The 20451-nt window shown below is 43.7% G+C and overlaps 1 protein-coding gene across 2 annotated transcripts in view; it reads left to right on the forward strand.

The window, feature by feature from the left end:
* The window catches only part of LOC311111892 (tropomodulin-3-like), a 51145-nt gene that overhangs the window by 8576 nt on the left and 22118 nt on the right, over window positions 1-20451 (forward strand). The window contains exons 2-3 of one of the 2 annotated variants that reach the window (XM_084154811.1): window positions 6695-6915; window positions 7545-7701. In XM_084154811.1, the coding sequence (XP_084010937.1) occupies window positions 6790-6915; window positions 7545-7701 (283 nt within the window). In that variant the 5' untranslated portion in view covers window positions 6695-6789. The remainder of the gene's footprint in view (window positions 1-6694; window positions 6916-7544; window positions 7702-20451) is intronic. The other variant, XM_084154812.1, reaches the window with a different exon arrangement.

Consider the following 20451-nt stretch of genomic DNA (forward strand, 5'->3'; position numbering starts at 1 on the left):
CTGACAAGCGTGAGTGGTTTAGGTTAATTTCCCATCCTTTGTGGGCTCTGCCTGTCAAGCAGCAGAAGGGCGCATAATGATTACTCTGCAAGCTACCGGTAGAAACCGTAGTAAGTAGAACTCATTTACTTTTTTCTCCAACCAACATAGCTAGGCCTACCTAGCAAAGTTAGCTAACATTAACCCCTTTTCAACTTGGTTTTTTTATTTATTTCACCTTTATTTAACCAGGTAAGCCAGTTGAGAACAAGTTCTCATTTACAACTGCGACCTGGCCAAGATAAAGCAAAGCAGTGCGATAAAAACAACAACACAGAGTTACATATGGGGTAAAACAAAACATAAAGTCAAAAATACAACAGAAAATATATATACAGTGTGTGCAAATGTAGCAAGTTATGGAGGTAAAGCAATAAATAGGCTATAGTGCAAAATAATTACAATTAGTATTAACACTGGAATGATAGATGTGCAAGAGATAATAGTGTTTAATCGTGATTGCTGCTGACAGATTGATGGACCACTTCAAAATTGGCTAGCTGGCTAACAACAGATCACGTCAATATGGCTAGATAACAAGCTAGCTTTCAGGGGATAAACTTGGTGGCTATATCCAAATATTGTTTGATTTGCTTGTTCTATAATGGTGGTGGTGACAGTAGTCCGACTGACGACTTTACCAAGAGGACAACTTGCCGATGTCAAGCTCTTTCCAAAAGCCTAATCTCTAATGAAGCAAGCTAAATGACATGTTTGCTTAGCTAGCTAAATGAATAGGCTACCCTCACGTATCTGAAAATACATGATCCATTGATGTTTACTGATCATGAAAAGCCTGCAGTTACTTTCTGTATAACCCTGAAGATGGAGCTAAATGTGGAATAATTGGAAACATCTGTAGTTCTGACTATACTCTTCAAGAGGTGATGATATTACAACCAAATAGTTAACATTTATTTAACAATCCCTTGAAAACGGCACGCAGTTGTCAATAGTTTTAGCGGAGCTGGTGGTCCCCTTGCCCCCCAGCAGGTAAATGGAACGCTCTGCACCGTATTGTGACTTCTTACATTTACATTTTAGTCATTTAGCAGACGCTCTTATCCAGAGCGACTTACAGGAGCAATTAGGGTTAAGTGCCTTGCTCAAGGGCACATCGACAGATTTTTTTTTTACCTAGTCGGCTCGGGGATTAGAACCAGCGACCTGTCGGTTACTGGGCACAACACTCTTAACCACTAAGCTACCTGCCGCCCTTATTGGTAACGTCCTATAGTTGGAGGATGTTCATAGTACAGAACTCTGTCTCTCTGTCCCTGGGGTTGTGTTCTAATGTAATAACCATTCTCCATTTCCTGCTCAACTTTAACATTACTCAACATCTCTGTCTCTGTGGAAAGGAAAGACTACTGTGTAAGCAATGTTATTTTTGGACAGGTTGAAGCTAAAGCTAGTCATTTGATTGTTTCTTCTTCAATGGGGCTAGATTTAGATGCATGTACGCTTGTTTCAGTCTAGAGGGAGAAATAGGTCCAGTCTTTGTACAGCGACCTCTTTCTCCTGACCTTGTGTGAGTCCCTGTAGATCTGGATAGTTTCTCCTGACCTTGTGGAAGTCCCTGTAGATCTGGATAGTTTCTCCTGACCTTGTGGAAGACCCTGCAGATCTGGATAGTTTCTCCTGACCTTGTGGAAGACCCTGTAGATCTGGATAGTTTCTCCTGACCTTGTGGAAGACCCTGTAGATCTGGATAGTTTCTCCTGACCTTGTGGAAGACCCTGTAGATCTGGATAGTTTCTCCTGACCTTGTGGAAGACCCTGTAGATCTGGATAGTTTCTCCTGACCTTGTGTGAGTCCCTGTAGATCTGGATAGTTTCTCCTGACCTTGTGGAAGACCCTGTAGATCTGGATAGTTTCTCCTGACCTTGTGGAAGACCCTGTAGATCTGGATAGTTTCTCCTGACCTTGTGTGAGTCCCTGTAGATCTGGATAGTTTCTCCTGACCTTGTGGAAGACCCTGTAGATCTGGATAGTTTCTCCTGACCTTGTGGAAGACCCTGTAGATCTGGATAGTTTCTCCTGACCTTGTGTGAGTCCCTGTAGATCTGGATAGTTTCTCCTGACCTTGTGGAAGACCCTGTAGATCTGGATAGTTTCTCCTGACCTTGTGTGAGTCCCTGTAGATCTGGATAGTTTCTCCTGACCTTGTGGAAGACCCTGTAGATCTGGATAGTTTCTCCTGACCTTGTGTGAGTCCCTGTAGATCTGGATAGTTTCTCCTGACCTTGTGGAAGACCCTGTAGATCTGGATAGTTTCTCCTGACCTTGTGTGAGTCCCTGTAGATCTGGATAGTTTCTCCTGACCTTGTGGAAGACCCTGTAGATCTGGATAGTTTCTCCTGACCTTGTGTGAGTCCCTGTAGATCTGGATAGTTTCTCCTGACCTTGTGGAAGACCCTGTAGATCTGGATAGTTTCTCCTGACCTTGTGGAAGACCCTGTAGATCTGGATAGTTTCTCCTGACCTTGTGTGAGTCCCTGTAGATCTGGATAGTTTCTCCTGACCTTGTGGAAGACCCTGTAGATCTGGATAGTTTCTCCTGACCTTGTGGAAGACCCTGTAGATCTGGATAGTTTCTCCTGACCTTGTGGAAGACCCTGTAGATCTGGATAGTTTCTCCTGACCTTGTGGAAGACCCTGTAGATCTGGATAGTTTCTCCTGACCTTGTGGAAGACCCTGTAGATCTGGATAGTTTCTCCTGACCTTGTGGAAGACCCTGTAGATCTGGATAGTTTCTCCTGACCTTGTGGAAGACCCTGTAGATCTGGATAGTTTCTCCTGACCTTGTGGAAGACCCTGTAGATCTGGATAGTTTCTCCTGACCTTGTGGAAGACCCTGTAGATCTGGATAGTTTCTCCTGACCTTGTGGAAGACCCTGTAGATCTGGATAGTTTCTCCTGACCTTGTGGAAGACCCTGTAGATCTGGATAGTTTCTCCTGACCTTGTGTGAGTCCCTGTAGATCTGGATAGTTTCTCCTGACCTTGTGTGAGTCCCTGTAGATCTGGATAGTTTCTCCTGACCTTGTGGAAGACCCTGTAGATCTGGATAGTTTCTCCTGACCTTGTGGAAGACCCTGTAGATCTGGATAGTTTCTCCTGACCTTGTGGAAGACCCTGTAGATCTGGATAGTTTCTCCTGACCTTGTGGAAGACCCTGTAGATCTGGATAGTTTCTCCTGACCTTGTGGAAGACCCTGTAGATCTGGATAGTTTCTCCTGACCTTGTGGAAGACCCTGTAGATCTGGATAGTTTCTCCTGACCTTGTGGAAGACCCTGTAGATCTGGATAGTTTCTCCTGACCTTGTGGAAGACCCTGTAGATCTGGATAGTTTCTCCTGACCTTGTGTGAGTCTCTGTAGATCTGGATAGTCACCTGTGTTTACTGCAGAAACTGAGGTGAGCATGACTTTGCATACAGCCAGCTCATATGACTTTATCCCTCAAAGGTGTTCCACTCCTATGACTTTATCCCTCAAGGGTGTGTGTCGTGTTTGTTTAGTTTTGTGTGTGTGGGGAGTCCGAGTAGTGGTGTGTGTGTGTGTGAGTGTGTGTGTGTGTGTGTGTGTGTGTGTACTGTACATCTATAACTAGAGAGGCTGGTTGTACTATGTTCTGGTGTTCTGGTGTTACTATTGGCTCTGAGACATCTGCTGTTGTCTAGGAGGATTAGTAGAGCCCGGAGAAGGAGAAAGGCATCAATCAGACTCTACTAATGGATCCTCTCAGTGTCCTGTCCTCCCAGACCCTTACCATCATTACCTCCCTTCCATGCTCCATTACTCCTGTCTGGACTGACTACTCAACCTAATCACCTGGAGGGTCCTGGAGGAGACAGAAAAACAGCCATTAGTATGGGTTGGATAACCTGTGAGAGTGGTTAAGTGTGACGGTGGTGTTGACTAAACAGAGAAAGTAGGTAGCTGACGTAAGAGCCGAGATGACATTGTGGGAAGAGAATGACGTGTGTGTATAGATTAGTCTATAGGTTCAGGGGTCTCCAGTCAGACCTCACTGGCCACTCTGCCTTCCAGTCACAGCTAAGTTAACCAAGAGGTTAAACGCCAGGTAGTTTAACACACATTGTGAGTATACATTTGGAAAGCATTAGTCTAGATGATGATGATGGATTTGTCTGTGTGTGTATTTGGCTTCTACAATGGCGGAAACGGTTTTCTAGAAAGCTGGCGGTCGTTCCAACGGGGAACTGAAACAAATGGTTATTATCCCACAGATAAACTGGCTGCATCTAGTTTGCTTTTACTATCATGGATGTTTAACTCCTGGCCCTGGCTTGAATTGTGAAAAGGTTTAGGGCTTAGTTAGGCCTACGATAGATTGAACACAGCCTATAACCTATTAGAAGAGGCAACATCATCTTGAACTTATTCAGTCATGTTATTTCTGAGTAGGGTGTTCTACCTGGTCTGGTATAAACATCAGGCTGTGGACTGGACTAGGACCTGACCCGCTTTATCCCAGTCTTCAGAACCTGATTTGGATCATCAATAGCCAGCAATGGATGCTATCAACATTACTATCATCATGAATGCTGACATTTCATCTGCTCTCATTCACTTTCCATCAGGGCTGAATGAGCCTGTTATTTCCCTGTTAGCCCTATGCTATAGAGCCCCACAGTGGAGGTGTCATAATACCCATAAAACCTAGCGGTCAAACAGGGAAATATTTCCAATTGTTTTTCCACCATTCATTTTTCCCATAGGGGATTTAAGAAATTAAAATAAGGGCTGTCTTAAGTGTAGGCTTAGCCTGGCGTAGTGTTTTGATAACCATGTAAATCTCTCTCGGACAAGGTGACTTTTATCAATATATTAGTCTCTATTTAATCTCAGATTCGAAAATGCTAATTAGCATCAACATAGACATCATGCAAGACTACAAATCCCTGCAAGGTCCTGCACGTCATCTCTAGCTGACACCTTTGCTAACACGTATTGTGTCAATTAAAAACTTTCACAAGACAGTTTACAGAACTGTCCGTTTAAAGACATTTAGCCTATTTATTCATTACTACATTTAGCTAACATTAGATTAGATCCAGAGATTCTTACCTTTGCCTTGATTCAGCAGTCTCATCCACATCATCATGGCATTTGTAGTTCTTTATGAAAGCCACATTAGCAGCTAATTAGCATTTCATTTTTGGGGGGTAAATACAGGTGAATATATTGATAAAAAATAGAGTTTCGCCCCGTTAGTTTACACCAGTGTTTCCCAACTCCGGTCCTCCAGTATCCCCAACGGTACACATTGTTGTTGTAGCGCCAGACAAACACACCTGATTCTACTTGTCAAGGGCTTGATGATTAGTTGACAAGTTGAATCCGGTGTGCTTGACCGGGGCCACAACAGAACATATGTACTGTTGGAGATACTGGAGGACCGGAGTTGGGGAACACTGCTTTACACTATCAATGTTTCCTTTACTGTGGGAATTCTGATCTAATGAACATATTAGTCCCTCTCAATGCAACAAACCAAAACAAATCTAACTATGCAAGACGGTTAGTGATTTAGTTTTAGGCAGAGCACATCGGAGGAGGATTCTATTGTATTGACAGGCACGAAACGGTTTGGGAGTAGATGAGCTTGTTTTGAGATGTTATCACACACACAGAGCAGCACATTTTGTTGATATTCTTTGCTAGTTAGTGAGTTATTATTAGCCCAGTTATAGCAATGGGGGAGTGATTGCCTCCTACAAGAGCAAAAAAGGTGTAGCCATCTTTGAAAAGTGAGTCAGTTAAAGAGCTTTTTATGTCTTAAAGGGGCAGTGTTGTATTTTGAGACAGGCTTGAATAAGCAGCCAATAGGCAGAGGGTGCCATACATTTTTGGTATGGGAATAATATGGAATATAAAGTAGTTTCTTGCATCAAACAACACAATACAACAATTTCAGTCACTTATATTAAAAATGTTTCATGTTATTTTGATTTTTTTTTATCTAATGGAATGTAGGAATACATTGAACACCACACATTGGCTGCTACTATAGGCTGTATCGTAGAATTGCTATTTCCTTGAGAAAGTGTAATGATGGTAGGCCACTCTGATAGGCCTACATCATCATCACATGGCCTACTTGTACACTGTCTGTAACTGTAACTTAAAGCTGGTAAAGTCTCAGTGTTCGCAGTCAAGTTTCCGTTCAGCAGACCTGACATTTGCTCAGTGCCCCCCAAAAATTTAGGGAACACTGGAACTAACTCCTCCTTAGAACAGGCCCTGAGTCAGCACAGCACCATAGAACCCATGAGAACCCTTTGGAAGCCACGAGAACCCTTTGGAGGCCACGAGAACCCGTTGGAAGCCATGAGAACCCGTTGGAAGCCACGAGAACCCGTTGGAAGCGTTCAGGGCTCAACCCACCCAGTTTATGTGATGTTTAAGACCGAAGAACAGACGGTGTCGGACTGGCTTTGATTACAGTACCTACTTTGATCCCACTAACTCAAATGTTACCATCTTTTCTCCCCCCCCCCCCCCCACCCCACTGTCTCTCTCTCTGTCTCTCTCTCTGTCTGTCTGTTTCTGTCTGTGTGTCTGTCTCTGTGTCTGTCTGTCTGTGTGTGTCTCTCTCTGTCTCCATCCTCTCTGTCTCTCTAGCAGGTTACCTGCCCCTAGGCGTGACACTTGGACCCAGAGGAACACAGACAGACATCCCGGTCCCCAGTCTGCAGTAGGTGTAGCAGAGAGAGAGCATGGCGCTGTCGTTTAAGAAAGACTTGGAGAAGTACAAGGAGATTGACGAGGATGAGATCCTTAACAACCTGTCAGAGCAGGAACTCAAACAACTGGAGACCGCTCTGGAGGAGATGGACCCAGAGGTATGGAGGGGGGGGGTGGTGCGTCTCTCTGCGTCTGTGTCTTCCTTGTGTTTACTCCTTGTTAGCTAGACAGACATCTCCTTCTTATCAACGTTTAACCTCCAACTCAACTCTCGCAATCCTCAACTCTCAATGTTGTGAAATCTAAGGGAGAGGGAAAGAGAGCGTGTGTGTGTATTTATGTGTTGATTCTGCAGACAGTCTGCCAAGTGTTTGTATGTTTATTTGCTAGCAGAATGGAGCAGAATGGAGCAGAATGGAGCAGAACAGAGTAGAGTAGAGTAGGATAATGAACCCCCTCCAGAGCCAGAGTGAGACCAATAGCCCTTTTTAAACACTATTGTAGTGATATTACACAATACAAACCGACAGAAGTATTGGGAAATGTGTGAATAGGCCATTTTCAAGACACGTTACGTCTAAAGTAGAGAGCATCTTAAACATTCTTCTTGTCTTTCACTTATAGACAGCATGAGTGAGATGAATCAACTAACTAGGCGACCATAGGAACACAACACATCACCGAATGTAGCCCTAATGTTTTTAAACATGGCACATGAATTCTCCAATCACCAATTGATCAATCAGTCAATAAACCCGTGTATCCACCCCTCCGTGTCTCCCCCCAGAATGCATTGCTGCCAGCGTCGATGCGTCAGAAGGACCACACAGTGAAAGCAGCCACCGGCCCCTACAGCAGAGAGAAACTCCTCAGTTATCTGGAGAAGGAGGCTCTGGAGTATAAAGACAGAGATGACGTAGTGTCATTCACTGGAGAGAGGAAAGGTATGGTACCTGGTGTGTGTTGAGACGGTCTACAGTGTCTCCCCTACAATTTATCTAAGCAGCTGTGGCAAAAGTAGCTGGGGGAGGGGGGTCCGGGGGCATGCTACCCCGGTGGGGATTTTTTTTTTAGGAGAACGACTGTGAGAAATGATATTCTACTCCCAAATGCATGATATCATCTGAAATATATCTGCACTGTAGAGAGATGATGAGGAGCATGCGGTGGCTGTGCGCTTGTGGCTCTCATTCGCGCCACTGCTCGCTCTGTTTGCTACAAATATACTTTATAACTCGTCACTCGGATCTTAAAGGGATAGTGCGCGATTTTGGCAATTTAACTCATGGATACCATTTCTATGTCTGTTATTGGTGCTATCGCTAGTTAACAATTGCCCTAAAGCTAGTTATAGCAACTTCCTTCAATCAGCACGCAGAGACATAAAAATGGTATCCATGAGTTAATCTGACTCTGGGTAAGTAGAAAATAAGCTTAATTGCCAAAATTAATAATAATACAAAAAATATATATTTTGGGGGGGAGTGGCTGCGGGGCGCCGCTGCTAAATTAATATAGGGGAAACTCTGGGTGTGTATGTGTTGAAGTAGTGTGTGTGTTTGTGCACATTTTCTACACTGCTGGTGAGTAGTGTCATGTCACTACTATTTATATTCTGTCCATACTGTCTATACACACCATTTATTATATATTTATTTACTCTGACATTGCTCGTTCTGATATTGCTTTCTTTTTTACGTTTTGTATTATGTGTGTATTGCTAGGTATTATTACTGTACTGTTGGAGCTAGAAACACAATAATTACTGTACTGTTGGAGCTAGAAACACAATCATTACTGTACTGTTGGAGCTAGAAACACAATCATTACTGCACTGTTGGAGCTAGAAACACAATCATTACTGTACTGTTGGAGCTAGAAACACAATCATTACTGCACTGTTGGAGCTAGTAACACAATCATTACTGTACTGTTGGAGCTAGAAACACAATCATTACTGTACTGTTGGAGCTAGAAACACAATCATTACTGTACTGTTGGAGGTAGAAACACAATCATTACTGCACTGTTGGAGCTAGAAACACAATCATTACTGCACTGTTGGAGTTAGAAACAATCATTACTGTACTGTTGGAGCTAGAAACACAATCATTACTGCACTGTTGGAGCTAGAAACACAATCATTACTGCACTGTTGGAGCTAGAAACACAATCATTTCTGTACTGTTGGAGCTAGAAACACAATCATTACTGTACTGTTGGAGCTAGAAACACAATCATTACTGTACTGTTGGAGCTAGAAACACAATCATTACTGTACTGTTGGAGCTAGAAACACAATCATTACTGCACTGTTGGAGCTAGAAACACAATCATTACTGCACTGTTGGAGCTAGAAACACAATCATTACTGCACTGTTGGAGCTAGAAACACAATCATTACTGTACTGTTGGAGCTAGAAACACAATCATTACTGTACTGTTGGAGCTAGAAACACAATCATTACTGTACTGTTGGAGCTAGAAACACAATCATTACTGCACTGTTGGAGCTAGAAACACAATCATTACTGCACTGTTGGAGCTAGAAACACAATCATTACTGCACTGTTGGAGCTAGAAACACAATCATTACTGTACTGTTGGAGCTAGAAACACAATCATTACTGTACTGTTGGAGCTAGAAACACAATCATTACTGTACTGTTGGAGCTAGAAACACAATCATTACTGTACTGTTGGAGCTAGAAACACAATCATTACTGCACTGTTGGAGCTAGAAACACAATCATTACTGTACTGTTGGAGCTAGAAACACAATCATTACTGTACTGTTGGAGCTAGAAACACAATCATTACTGCACTGTTGGAGCTAGAAACACAATCATTACTGTACTGTTGGAGCTAGAAACACAATCATTACTGTACTGTTGGAGTTAGAAACACAATCATTACTGTACTGTTGGAGCTAGAAACACAATCATTACTGTACTGTTGGAGCTAGAAACACAAGCATTACTGTACTGTTGGAGCTAGAAACACAATCATTACTGTACTGTTGGAGCTAGAAACACAATCATTACTGCACTGTTGGAGTTAGAAACACAATCATTACTGTACTGTTGGAGCTAGAAACACAATCATTACTGTACTGTTGGAGTTAGAAACACAATCATTACTGTACTGTTGGAGCTAGAAACACAATCATTACTGTACTGTTGGAGCTAGAAACACAATCATTACTGTACTGTTGGAGCTAGAAACACAATCATTACTGCACTGTTGGAGCTAGAAACACAAGCATTTCGCTGCACCTGCGATAACATCTGCAAATCTGTGTACGCGACCAATGAACTTTGATTTGATGTAAATGCGTCATAATGCAGAAACCTCAATGTTCTAACTCTCTAAATACATGACTCTGCTGTGTCCTACACTGGGTAACTGTAGATGTTGGCAATGTTTAGATGTTGTGGGTAATGTTTAGATGTTGTGGGTAACCACAGATGTTGTGGGTAATGTTTAGATGTTGTGGGTAACCACAGATGTTGTGGGTAATGTTGAGATGTTGTGGGTAATGTTGAGATGTTGTGGGTAATGTTGAGATGTTGTGAGTAACCACAGATGTTGTGGGTAATGTTTAGATGTTGTGGGTAACCACAGATGTTGTGGGTAATGTTTAGATGTTGTGGGTAACCACAGATGTTGTGGGTAATGTTTGTGGTCTTGAAGGGAATGCTCTGTTTCAGACAGGTGTGTATTGTATTGCAGGCATGTTGACTTTAAAAGTGTCAGCACCAGGTGTGTGTGTGTGTGTGTGTGTGTGTGTTTGCTCTAAGCTGTAATCAGTGCACTGCTGCGTCTGCAGGTATTACTAATGCATGTCTACTCTGCTCTTACGCAATACACAGCTGCGAGAGGAGGAGTGTGTGGGCTGGGAGAGACAAAGGGAAGAGAGAGGGAGGGGAAAAAAGCAATATGGTGGGACATTCATACTACATTACTGAGGGATTTCCTTGGGCTAGGACACACACACACTGCTGGGTAGGACTACACCTTGAATATCCTCCAGTACCAGTGTGTGTATAGAGCAGGGTTAGGGTTGTTCCCTCCAGTAGAATTCCAGAACCATGACGTCATGGCCCCTGATCTCTGGAGAAGAAGTCTACAACTGTCAGGAATAACCTCACTCACATTCCTCTTCCCTCACCCCAGTGTGTGTGTGTGTGTGTGTGTGTGTGTGTGTGTGTGTGTGTGTGTGATCACAGACCATAGCAAGAACTCGTGTTATCAGCAGGGGGTGAGAGTAATGAGTCTACTGGAATTTACATTCCACTATTGTGTTTTCCTTGTTGTAAAAAACACACCATGGTCACCCACATTATATCTGTGACTAAAATCTGACTACTAAGTCGACTGGACAAGAGATTTTGGAAAGATTGAGAGCTTTTCAGGTGATAAGCATAATTAATATTAGCAGCACAGATGTTCAGTTCAGTTCAGCAGTGGAAAGGACGCGCCACACCCGGCAAACACAGCCTACATCTGCTGGTGAGCTGCAGGGGAGCAAGCCATGAGTGTGAAGACAGGCTCCGCCTCTGATTATACACATCGCGCAGGTGACTCTCTTGCTTCCCCGTAGCTAACCAGTCACCACCAGCCTTCTAGTTAGCTACCCTTCGCCTGGTGAAAGGGGTACTTCGGGATCTTGGCAATGAGGCCCTTAGACTTCCATTCATTACGCTAACGCTAGCTAGCATTGGCTTGCAAAACTACCTCTAACGTCCTTCATACTGGACACAGAGACATAAAAATGGTATCTTCTAGTTCATCTGACTGGGGAAGTAGATAAAGGGCCTCACTGCCAAAATAAGAAACACAAGCTGCTTTACGAAATGAAAAACAATAGCAGCAATGAGTTTAATAGTAAATCAATAGTCTAGCTATTCTTTTCTCTCCCTTGAGAAAAGTAGGAGGTCTTTTGAATTTGTAGTCTCACTCAAGCCTCCCACTTTCCCCACTGTATTTCATAGCCAGGTTCTGTAGCCAGGTCTCCCTCTTTTCCTCAGCAAAAACGACTACTTGCGGACCGTTAACCATTTATTTAGGCTACACCTTGTTCAGTCATGTTACCTCATTTAGCTAGCTATAGCTAACAACCTGGGGCGCGTTCAGCAGGACGCAACGTTTTGGAACATTCAGATGGAGATGTGCTATGTAGAACAAACATGCCTATCTGACATGTTGAATGAGGAATAATGTCGGCTCTATTACCATGGAATTTCTATCTGCAACATTCAATAAAGTTTTTTTCAACTGAATGTGACCCTGGTAACATGACCAGTAGTCTACTGAACGTAGCCATGGTAACATAACCAGTAGTCTACTGAACGTAGCCATGGTAACATCACCAGTAGTCTACTGAACGTAGCCATGGTAACATGACCAGTAGTCTACTGAATGTAGCCATGGTAACATAACCAGTAGTCTACTGAACGTAGCCATGGTAACATCACCAGTAGTCTACTGAACGTAGCCATGGTAACATGACCAGTAGTCTACTGAACGTAGCCATGGTAACATGACCAGTAGTCTACTGAACGTAGCCATGGTAACATGACCAGTACTCTACTGAACGTAGCCATGGTAACATGACCAGTAGTCTACTGAACGTAGCCATGGTAACATAACCAGTAGTCTACTGAACGTAGCCATGGTAACATGACCAGTACTCTACTGAACGTAGCCATGGTAACATGACCAGTAGTCTACTGAATGTAGCCATGGTAACATCACCAGTAGTCTACTGAATGTAGCCATGGTAACATGACCAGTAGTCTACTGAACGTAGCCATGGTAACATTACCAGTACTCTACTGAACGTAGCCATGGTAACATGACCAGTACTCTACTGAACGTAGCCATGGTAACATTACCAATAGCCTACTGAACGTAGCCATGGTAACATCACCAGTAGTCTACTGAACGTAGCCATGGTAACATCACCAGTAGCCTACTGAACGTAGCCATGGTAACATCACCAGTACTCTACTGAACGTAGCCATGGTAACGTCACCAGTACTCTACTGAACGTAGCCATGGTAACATCACCAGTAGACTACTGAACGTAGCCATGGTAACCTTACCAGTAGACTACTGAACGTAGCCATGGTAACATGACCAGTAGCCTACTGAACGTAGCCATGGTAACATTACCAGTAGTCTACTGAACGTAGCCATGGTAACATTACCAGTAGTCTACTGAACGTAGCCATAGTAACAGTATCAGTAGTCTATATGCAAACATTTGGTGACTAAATAAATAACTGGGTAAATAACTTTATTTTGAGTTAATGTGGAACCCAGTGACTCAGACTTGAGCACTGGGACTCGGACTTCAGCCATAGGGACTCGTGACTCAGATTTGGACTTGAGCTCAGGGGACTTACTTGGGACTCGATTCGGACTCTAGGTTTAGTGACTCGACTCCATCACTGGGTGAAACCGTCATTATCTCCCGTTCCAAGTCATTAGGCCCCTTTCTACTTCTGGACATCAGTGTGTCTGCAGCGTCTGTGGAACGTTGATAACAATGGAAATGACGTGACTGAGTGATGGAGGTGCAACACATACTACTTTACCAATAATTTACGGCACCATCTGGTGATTGTGCCTCTCTCTCTCTTTCTCTCTCTCTCTCTCTCTCTCTCTGTCTCTCTCTGTCTCTCTCTGTCTCTCTCTGTCTCTCTCTGTCTCTCTCTGTCTCTCTGTCTCTCTCTGTCTCTCTCTCGCTCTCTCTCGCTCTCTCTCGCTCTCTCTTGCTCTCTCTCTCTGTCTCTCTCTGTCTCTGTCTCTCGCTCTCTGTCTCTGGTTCTCTCTGTCTCTCTCGCTCTCTCTCTGTCTCTCTCGCTCTCTCTCTGTCTCTCTGTATCTCGCTCTCTCTCTCTCTCTGTCTCTCTCTGTAATTAGGAATTTACATGGCCAGATAATTCTTATATATGTTTGTCATATTTCTGCTGTTGGGAAGAGAACAGGATGTTATGCAGAACAATCTGTTGGTAGGACAAGACTATGTATGTTTCCACACATGGAAGTCAGTGATGTATGTTTACTTAGGTTAATCAGGCAATACAAATGTGATGTGACTAAAATGAAAGGACATTTATTTCACTAAAATGGCCGACTGTTTTCGGCATTTTGACAATAACTAGACTAAATCATTATTCAAATGCCAAAAATGTGACTTAAGTCTAGACTAAATCTTTAAAAAAGAGTGCCAAAATGAACCCTGATCCACCCACTGTCCCATTCTGTAGCAGCCTGTAGAGAGGTCACAGCTCTGTTCAGCTGGTGAGAAATGACAGGAAAGGGTTGGTTGAGAAACAGAAAAGAGGGTTTGAGATGTGGCTATGACTGGGCTGCAGTCTCTCTCTCTTTCTCTCTTTCTCTCTCTTTCTCTCTCTCTTTTTCTCTCTCTTTCTCTCTTTCTCTCTGTTTCTGTCTCTGTCTCACTCGTTCTCTCTGGCTTGACTTCACTTCCTGAAAGCCAATAAACAGCTATTAGACAGCCATTCTGTGTCGGTCCCTGTGGACAACAGTTTCAGTTACCCCCGTTGTAGACAGACACAGAGAGAAGCAACCAGCTGTACCTAGTGTGTCTGTAGTACATACAACCTCACAGATATTGGGCATGTAGGATATCACCCGTAGAGAAAGAAAAATGTAATGCAGAGACATTTCAACCACTGTGTTTACCAGAAGGCTGTAACTGACTGTCTGTAAGTGCTGGGTATAGGCTATCTGGTAGCTGACTCTACTCCAGAGGGGCTGACACAGGAAGCTGGGTGTTGTGGGTAATGGCTGTATTTACTGTTTAGAGGCCTTTCAGGAAGTGCCAAGGCCCCCTCGAGACTAGACCGCCTTTTAGACTGGAGAGTAGGGGAGCATGGAGGGTGTTCTGTCGGAGGGGGGCGGGGCGGGGCAGGGGGAACTGAAGGACAATTAGATTTACATTTGAGTCATTTAGCAGACGCTCTTATTCAGAGAGACTTACAGTAGTGAGTGCATACATTTTCATGAAAGAAAGGGCCATTGTCTATTTTCCTGTTTTAAAGTGAGTGATTTGGGAGTTGGGTGCAGAGAGGCACAGAGGCCATTCTCCTTGAGGGAGTTGTGTGGCAGGAGAAGAGGGGGAGGGGCTACTGAAGGAAAAGACTACTGTATATTTTTTTAAGTTGGGCGATTGGAGAGTGGGGGGGGGGGGGGGGTAATGATGGGGTTGTCTTTGAGGTATGGAACGCCATTTGGGTCTTTGCGTGTCAAACAAGATACACATCAAATAACACTATTTGACAAATAAGCTTTTAATTTGATGCGTCAAATAAGACAATTATATTATAGAATGTTGTGTGCGCGGAATTTGCATGCCAAGCCAAGCGCCACCACTATGGTCAGGAGCACCGTCAAAGCTGCAAAAAACAACAACAACGAATGTCTGCAAACAGACACACACACCGGCCACGATGTGTTTACAATAACGCCTTGGTAATAAGCCGAACGGGAAATCGTCTGTGTGAGCATTTGAACGAGCAAGATAAAAAATGTTAGCTAGGTAGTCCAACATTGTCCCCCCCGACATGCAACCATCCCAGAGGCAGGGCAGAAAGGATGGTGATCCTGCTGCTTCTGCCTGCCAGCCAGCCTGCCACGTCCCAAGCAGTTACACCTGATTCATCCTAGCTAGTCAAAATACAGAATAATAATCAAGTATTTAGTCAACAGTGATGACAGTTTGGAAACTGGAGGCAGGCTGTCTCTCCACTACGTCTACTTCGGTTTGCAGTATGACAAAGTCACTCACAAATACCTTTGATACAGATGTTATTAACCTCTTAAGGATCGGACCCTTTTTTTCTTCCAATTTTCACCTAAAATGACATACCCAAATATAACTGCCTGTAGCTCAGGACCTGAAGCAAGGATATGCATATTCTTGATACCATTTGAAAGGAAACACTTTGAAGTTTATGGAAATGTGATATTAATGTAGGAGAATATAACACATTAGATCTGGTAAAAGATAATACAAACAAAAAAACATGCATCTTTGAAATGCAAGAGAAAGGCCACAATATAATATTGCAGTTTAGGCGCAATTTAGATATTGGCCACTAGATGGCAGCAGTGATGTGCAAAATTTCAGATTAATCCAGTGAAGCATTGCAATACTGGACTATTTTGTATCAAGTCTGCCCAAATGTGCCGAATTGGTCAATTGATACATTTTCAAGTACATAGCTATAGAGAACATACAAAAATGATATGGTAATACAAAATATAAGTTTACACACTCCCAGGAATGTCATACATGATGGATCATTAGCTTATACACTAACTTTCACACATCTAGATGGCCAGGCGGGGTGGGTGTGGAGCCAGAGACAGCAGGGGTTCAAACTGTAGAACCCAGTTCCTACATTTGAATATAAAAATGGATTTTATCAAACAACTATGCTACATTTTATCTCTGGGACCCTTAGGATGACAAATCAGAGCAAGATTACTGAATGTAAGTACATTATTTACCTTCAGAGGTGAATGTATCAAACCAGTTGCCGTGATACGTTGTTGTTGTGCACTCTCCTCAAACAATAGCATGGTCTTTTTTCACTGTAATAGCTACTGTAAATTGGACAGTGCAGTTAGATTAACAAGAATTTAAGCTTTCTGCCCATATAAGACATGTCTATGTCCTGGAAAGTTTGCTGTTACTTACAACAGTCATGCTAATCACATTAGCGCACGTTAGCTCAACCGTCCCGTATACGAGACACTGATCCCGTAGAGGTTAACAACTTCTGGGCTAGCCAGCTAGCTTTAGCTTGTTACCTAGCTAGCACCAATGCAACCAGCCTGAAAACAATGACCAGAAACTGCTATCATTTTTTATATTCTTAGCAATGATTTAGCAATCCATGTTACTAAGTATTAGCTAGGCAGCCACTTGTTGTTCTCCTATTGAAATCCAACTTTAGTTCATTTAAAATAACTAGCTAGCTAGCTAGATAACAAACTAAACAAGCTGCCATCTATCGAGCCCTGTTGCCCCAAACTAACGTTATAAGCAGCTAGCTAGCTCTATCTGGCTGGTGTTACTTGAACGGACCGAGTCTGACCATCATCAACCAAATAAGAAAACTGTCTTATAAATTAGGGGTATTTTAGATTATGAAACCTAGCTAGATAGTTAGCTAGGTAACTATAGCTACTGAAACAGATGATGTCGTGTTGCTATGTCTCTGACCAGCACTGTCCCAGAGCTTGGGGAAGTGTGTCTCTGACCAGCACTGTCCCAGAGCTGGGGGAAGTGTGTCTCTGACCAGCACTGTCCCAGAGCTGGGGGAAGTGTGTCTCTGACCAGCACTGTCCCAGAGCTGGGGGAGGTGTGTCTCTGACCAGCACTGTCCCAGAGCTGGGGGAAGTGTGTCTCTGACCAGCACTGTCCCAGAGCTGGGGGAAGTGTGTCTCTGACCAGCACTGTCCCAGAGCTGGGGGAAGTGTGTCTCTGACCAGCACTGTCCCAGAGCTGGGGGAAGTGTGTCTCTGACCAGCACTGTCCCAGAGCTGGGGGAAGTGTGTCTCTGACCAGCACTGTCCCAGAGCTGGGGGAGGTGTGTCTCTGACCAGCACTGTCCTCAGAGCTGGGGGAAGTGTGTCTCTGACCAGCACTGTCCCCGAGCTGGGGGAAGTGTGTCTCTGACCAGCACTGTCCCAGAGCTGGGGGAAGTGTGTCTCTGACCAGCACTGTCCCAGAGCTGGGGGAGGTGTGTCTCTGACCAGCACTGTCCTCAGAGCTGGGGGAAGTGTGTCTCTGACCAGCACTGTCCCCGAGCTGGGGGAAGTGTGTCTCTGACCAGCACTGTCCCAGAGCTGGGGGAAGTGTGTCTCTGACCAGCACTGTCCCAGAGCTGGGGGAAGTGTGTCTCTGACCAGCACTGTCCTCAGAGCTGGGGGAGGTGTGTCTCTGACCAGCACTGTCCCCGAGCTGGGGGAAGTGTGTCTCTGCCTCGTGCGCCAGCAGCAGGTACACCAGATAACTTTACCAGCATCACAGCATCATACGTATTGGTGAATCGCTGTGACATATGAAATACGAGTGAAAGTGTAATCAATGTGTAATAACTAGGTTAAATGATTATGTGACGTGCTGATAGGGGTTAGGGTTAAGGAGAATAGCAGCAACTGTATGTAGCTATGTGTTGTAAAGTCTGGCCAAGAAGTTAGTTGCCCCAGCAGCAGCATAGAGGAGTTTAGACTTCGCTCTCTGTTCCATGACTTCCTTTCATTCTCTCTTTCCTTCTGCTGCTGCTGTGTTTCCATGGCAATGCCTCCGGAGCGGACTGAAGGAGGGAGAGAGACAGAGGGAGGGAGGGAGAGAGGGAGAGAAGAGAGAGATGCAGACAGTCTCGTCTCCTCACTCAGTCTAATGAAGATCTCCAGCTGTGTTATGTAAAGATGGCTGCGCTTGGTCCACACACACACACACACACACACACACACACACACACACACACACACACACACACACACACATATAGCAGAAGGGTTCATGGGTAGACGGTACACGGGACAGACAGAAATAGCAGCAACCAGACAGAGTAGAATAGAAGACACTGTACTACTTAGATACAGTACATCTATCCTGCAGCAGAACACACTGTACCACTTAGATACAGTACATCTATCCTGCAGCAGAACACACTGTACCACTTAGATACAGTACATCTATCCTGCAGTAGAACACACTGTACCACTTAGATACAGTACATATATCCTGCAGTAGAACACACTGTACTACTTAGATACAGTACATCTATCCTGCAGTAGAACACACTGTACCACTTAGATACAGTACATATATCATGCAGTAGAACACACTGTACTACTTAGATACAGTACATATATCCTGCAGCAGAACACACTGTACCACTTAGATACAGTACATCTATCCTGCAGTAGAACACACTGTACCACTTAGATACAGTACATCTATCCTGCAGTAGAAGACACTGTACCACTTAGATACAGTACATATATCCTGCAGTAGAACACACTGTACTACTTAGATACAGTACATCTATCCTGCAGTAGAACACACTGTACTACTTAGATACAGTACATATATCCTGCAGTAGAACACACTGTACCACTTAGATACAGTACATATATCCTGCAGTAGAACACACTGTACCACTTAGATACAGTACATCTATCCTGCAGCAGAACACACTGTACCAATTAGATACAGTACATATATCCTGCAGTAGAACACACTGTACCACTTAGATACAGTACATATATCCTGCAGTAGAACACACTGTACCACTTAGATACAGTACATCTATCCTGCAGTAGAAGACACTGTACCACTTAGATACAGTACATATATCCTGCAGTAGAACACACTGTACCACTTAGATACAGTACATCTATCCTGCAGTAGAACACACTGTACCACTTAGATACAGTACATATATCCTGCAGTAGAACACACTGTACCACTTAGATACAGTACATATATCCTGCAGTAGAACACACTGTACCACTTAGATACAGTACATCTATCCTGCAGTAGAACACACTGTACTACTTAGATAGGAGTTAGCATTATGGATAAAACTACCTCTGGAGACCCCAGAGGAGAAACATCATGACATCAATCTCAACACAGCTCAGAGAAAATGCACTAAACAAGACAAGTACATGAGTAATGGAAATGTGTGTTCACCATTAAGATATGGTTCTTGGGTGTGTGTGTGTTGGTTCGTTGATGGTGATGTCATTCCTAGGTACAGTAATTACAGATTGGTGTATAGATATTCTGGCGGAGGAGGGAGAGCATGGAAAATGTGTGTAATGAGAAATAGAATACTGTGTGTGTGTGACATGTAACATTATGACTAATGTAGTGTTAGTTCAAATAGACATAATTGAGACAAATGGTAGCTGTAGTAAATTACATACTGGAACACACACACACACACACACACACACACACACACGGACAGTCAGGGCTAAGCAGTCGATGTGCTTCCTAGAAGAACAATATGACTCGTGCGGATAGGAAGGGGTAGACCAGGGGTGTCAAACATACGGCCCGCGGGCTGGATCCGGCCAATCCGTCCCGTGGCGTGGGGGGAAACAAACTCAATATACTTTAAAGTGACTAAAACCACATTTGAAACTGTAAAAATGATAATGGACCTACAGTCATACAGTTTCCTGACTGTTTCCAGCTCGCTAATAATCACCTAAATAAAAGCTAGACAGTCAAGGAGCATCAAATTCCCCAAAATGAAAGATGGAGGATTTTTTTTTGCCAATTTTGATGGCAAGGGAAATATAACCCATTTTCAGTGCAGCCCTCCGGACCTCGTTAAAGACCAAATGCGGCCCCCGGGGAAAAATTAGTTTTTAACCCCTGGGTTGAACACTAGTAGGGTCCTGAATCCTGGAATCTTTTAAGTGGGATTTCTGGGAATTTTGGGAAAGTTACTCTGGTTTTGCAACTCTAGACTCTAAAGCAGGGATGGGTAACTGGCGGATCAATCCCCCCCCCCCCTTAGATAAGTACAAGGTGCAATTTCGAAATTTGGTCATTTTGCATCAGCTGTTTTTCCACTTATGTCAGTCACTGATAGTCAGTCAATTAGCCCATGTCAGCAAAAACATTT

Source organism: Coregonus lavaretus (assembly GCF_964263955.1).
Source record: "Coregonus lavaretus genome assembly, chromosome: 37".
In the NCBI taxonomy this organism is placed as follows: Eukaryota; Metazoa; Chordata; class Actinopteri; order Salmoniformes; family Salmonidae; genus Coregonus; species Coregonus lavaretus.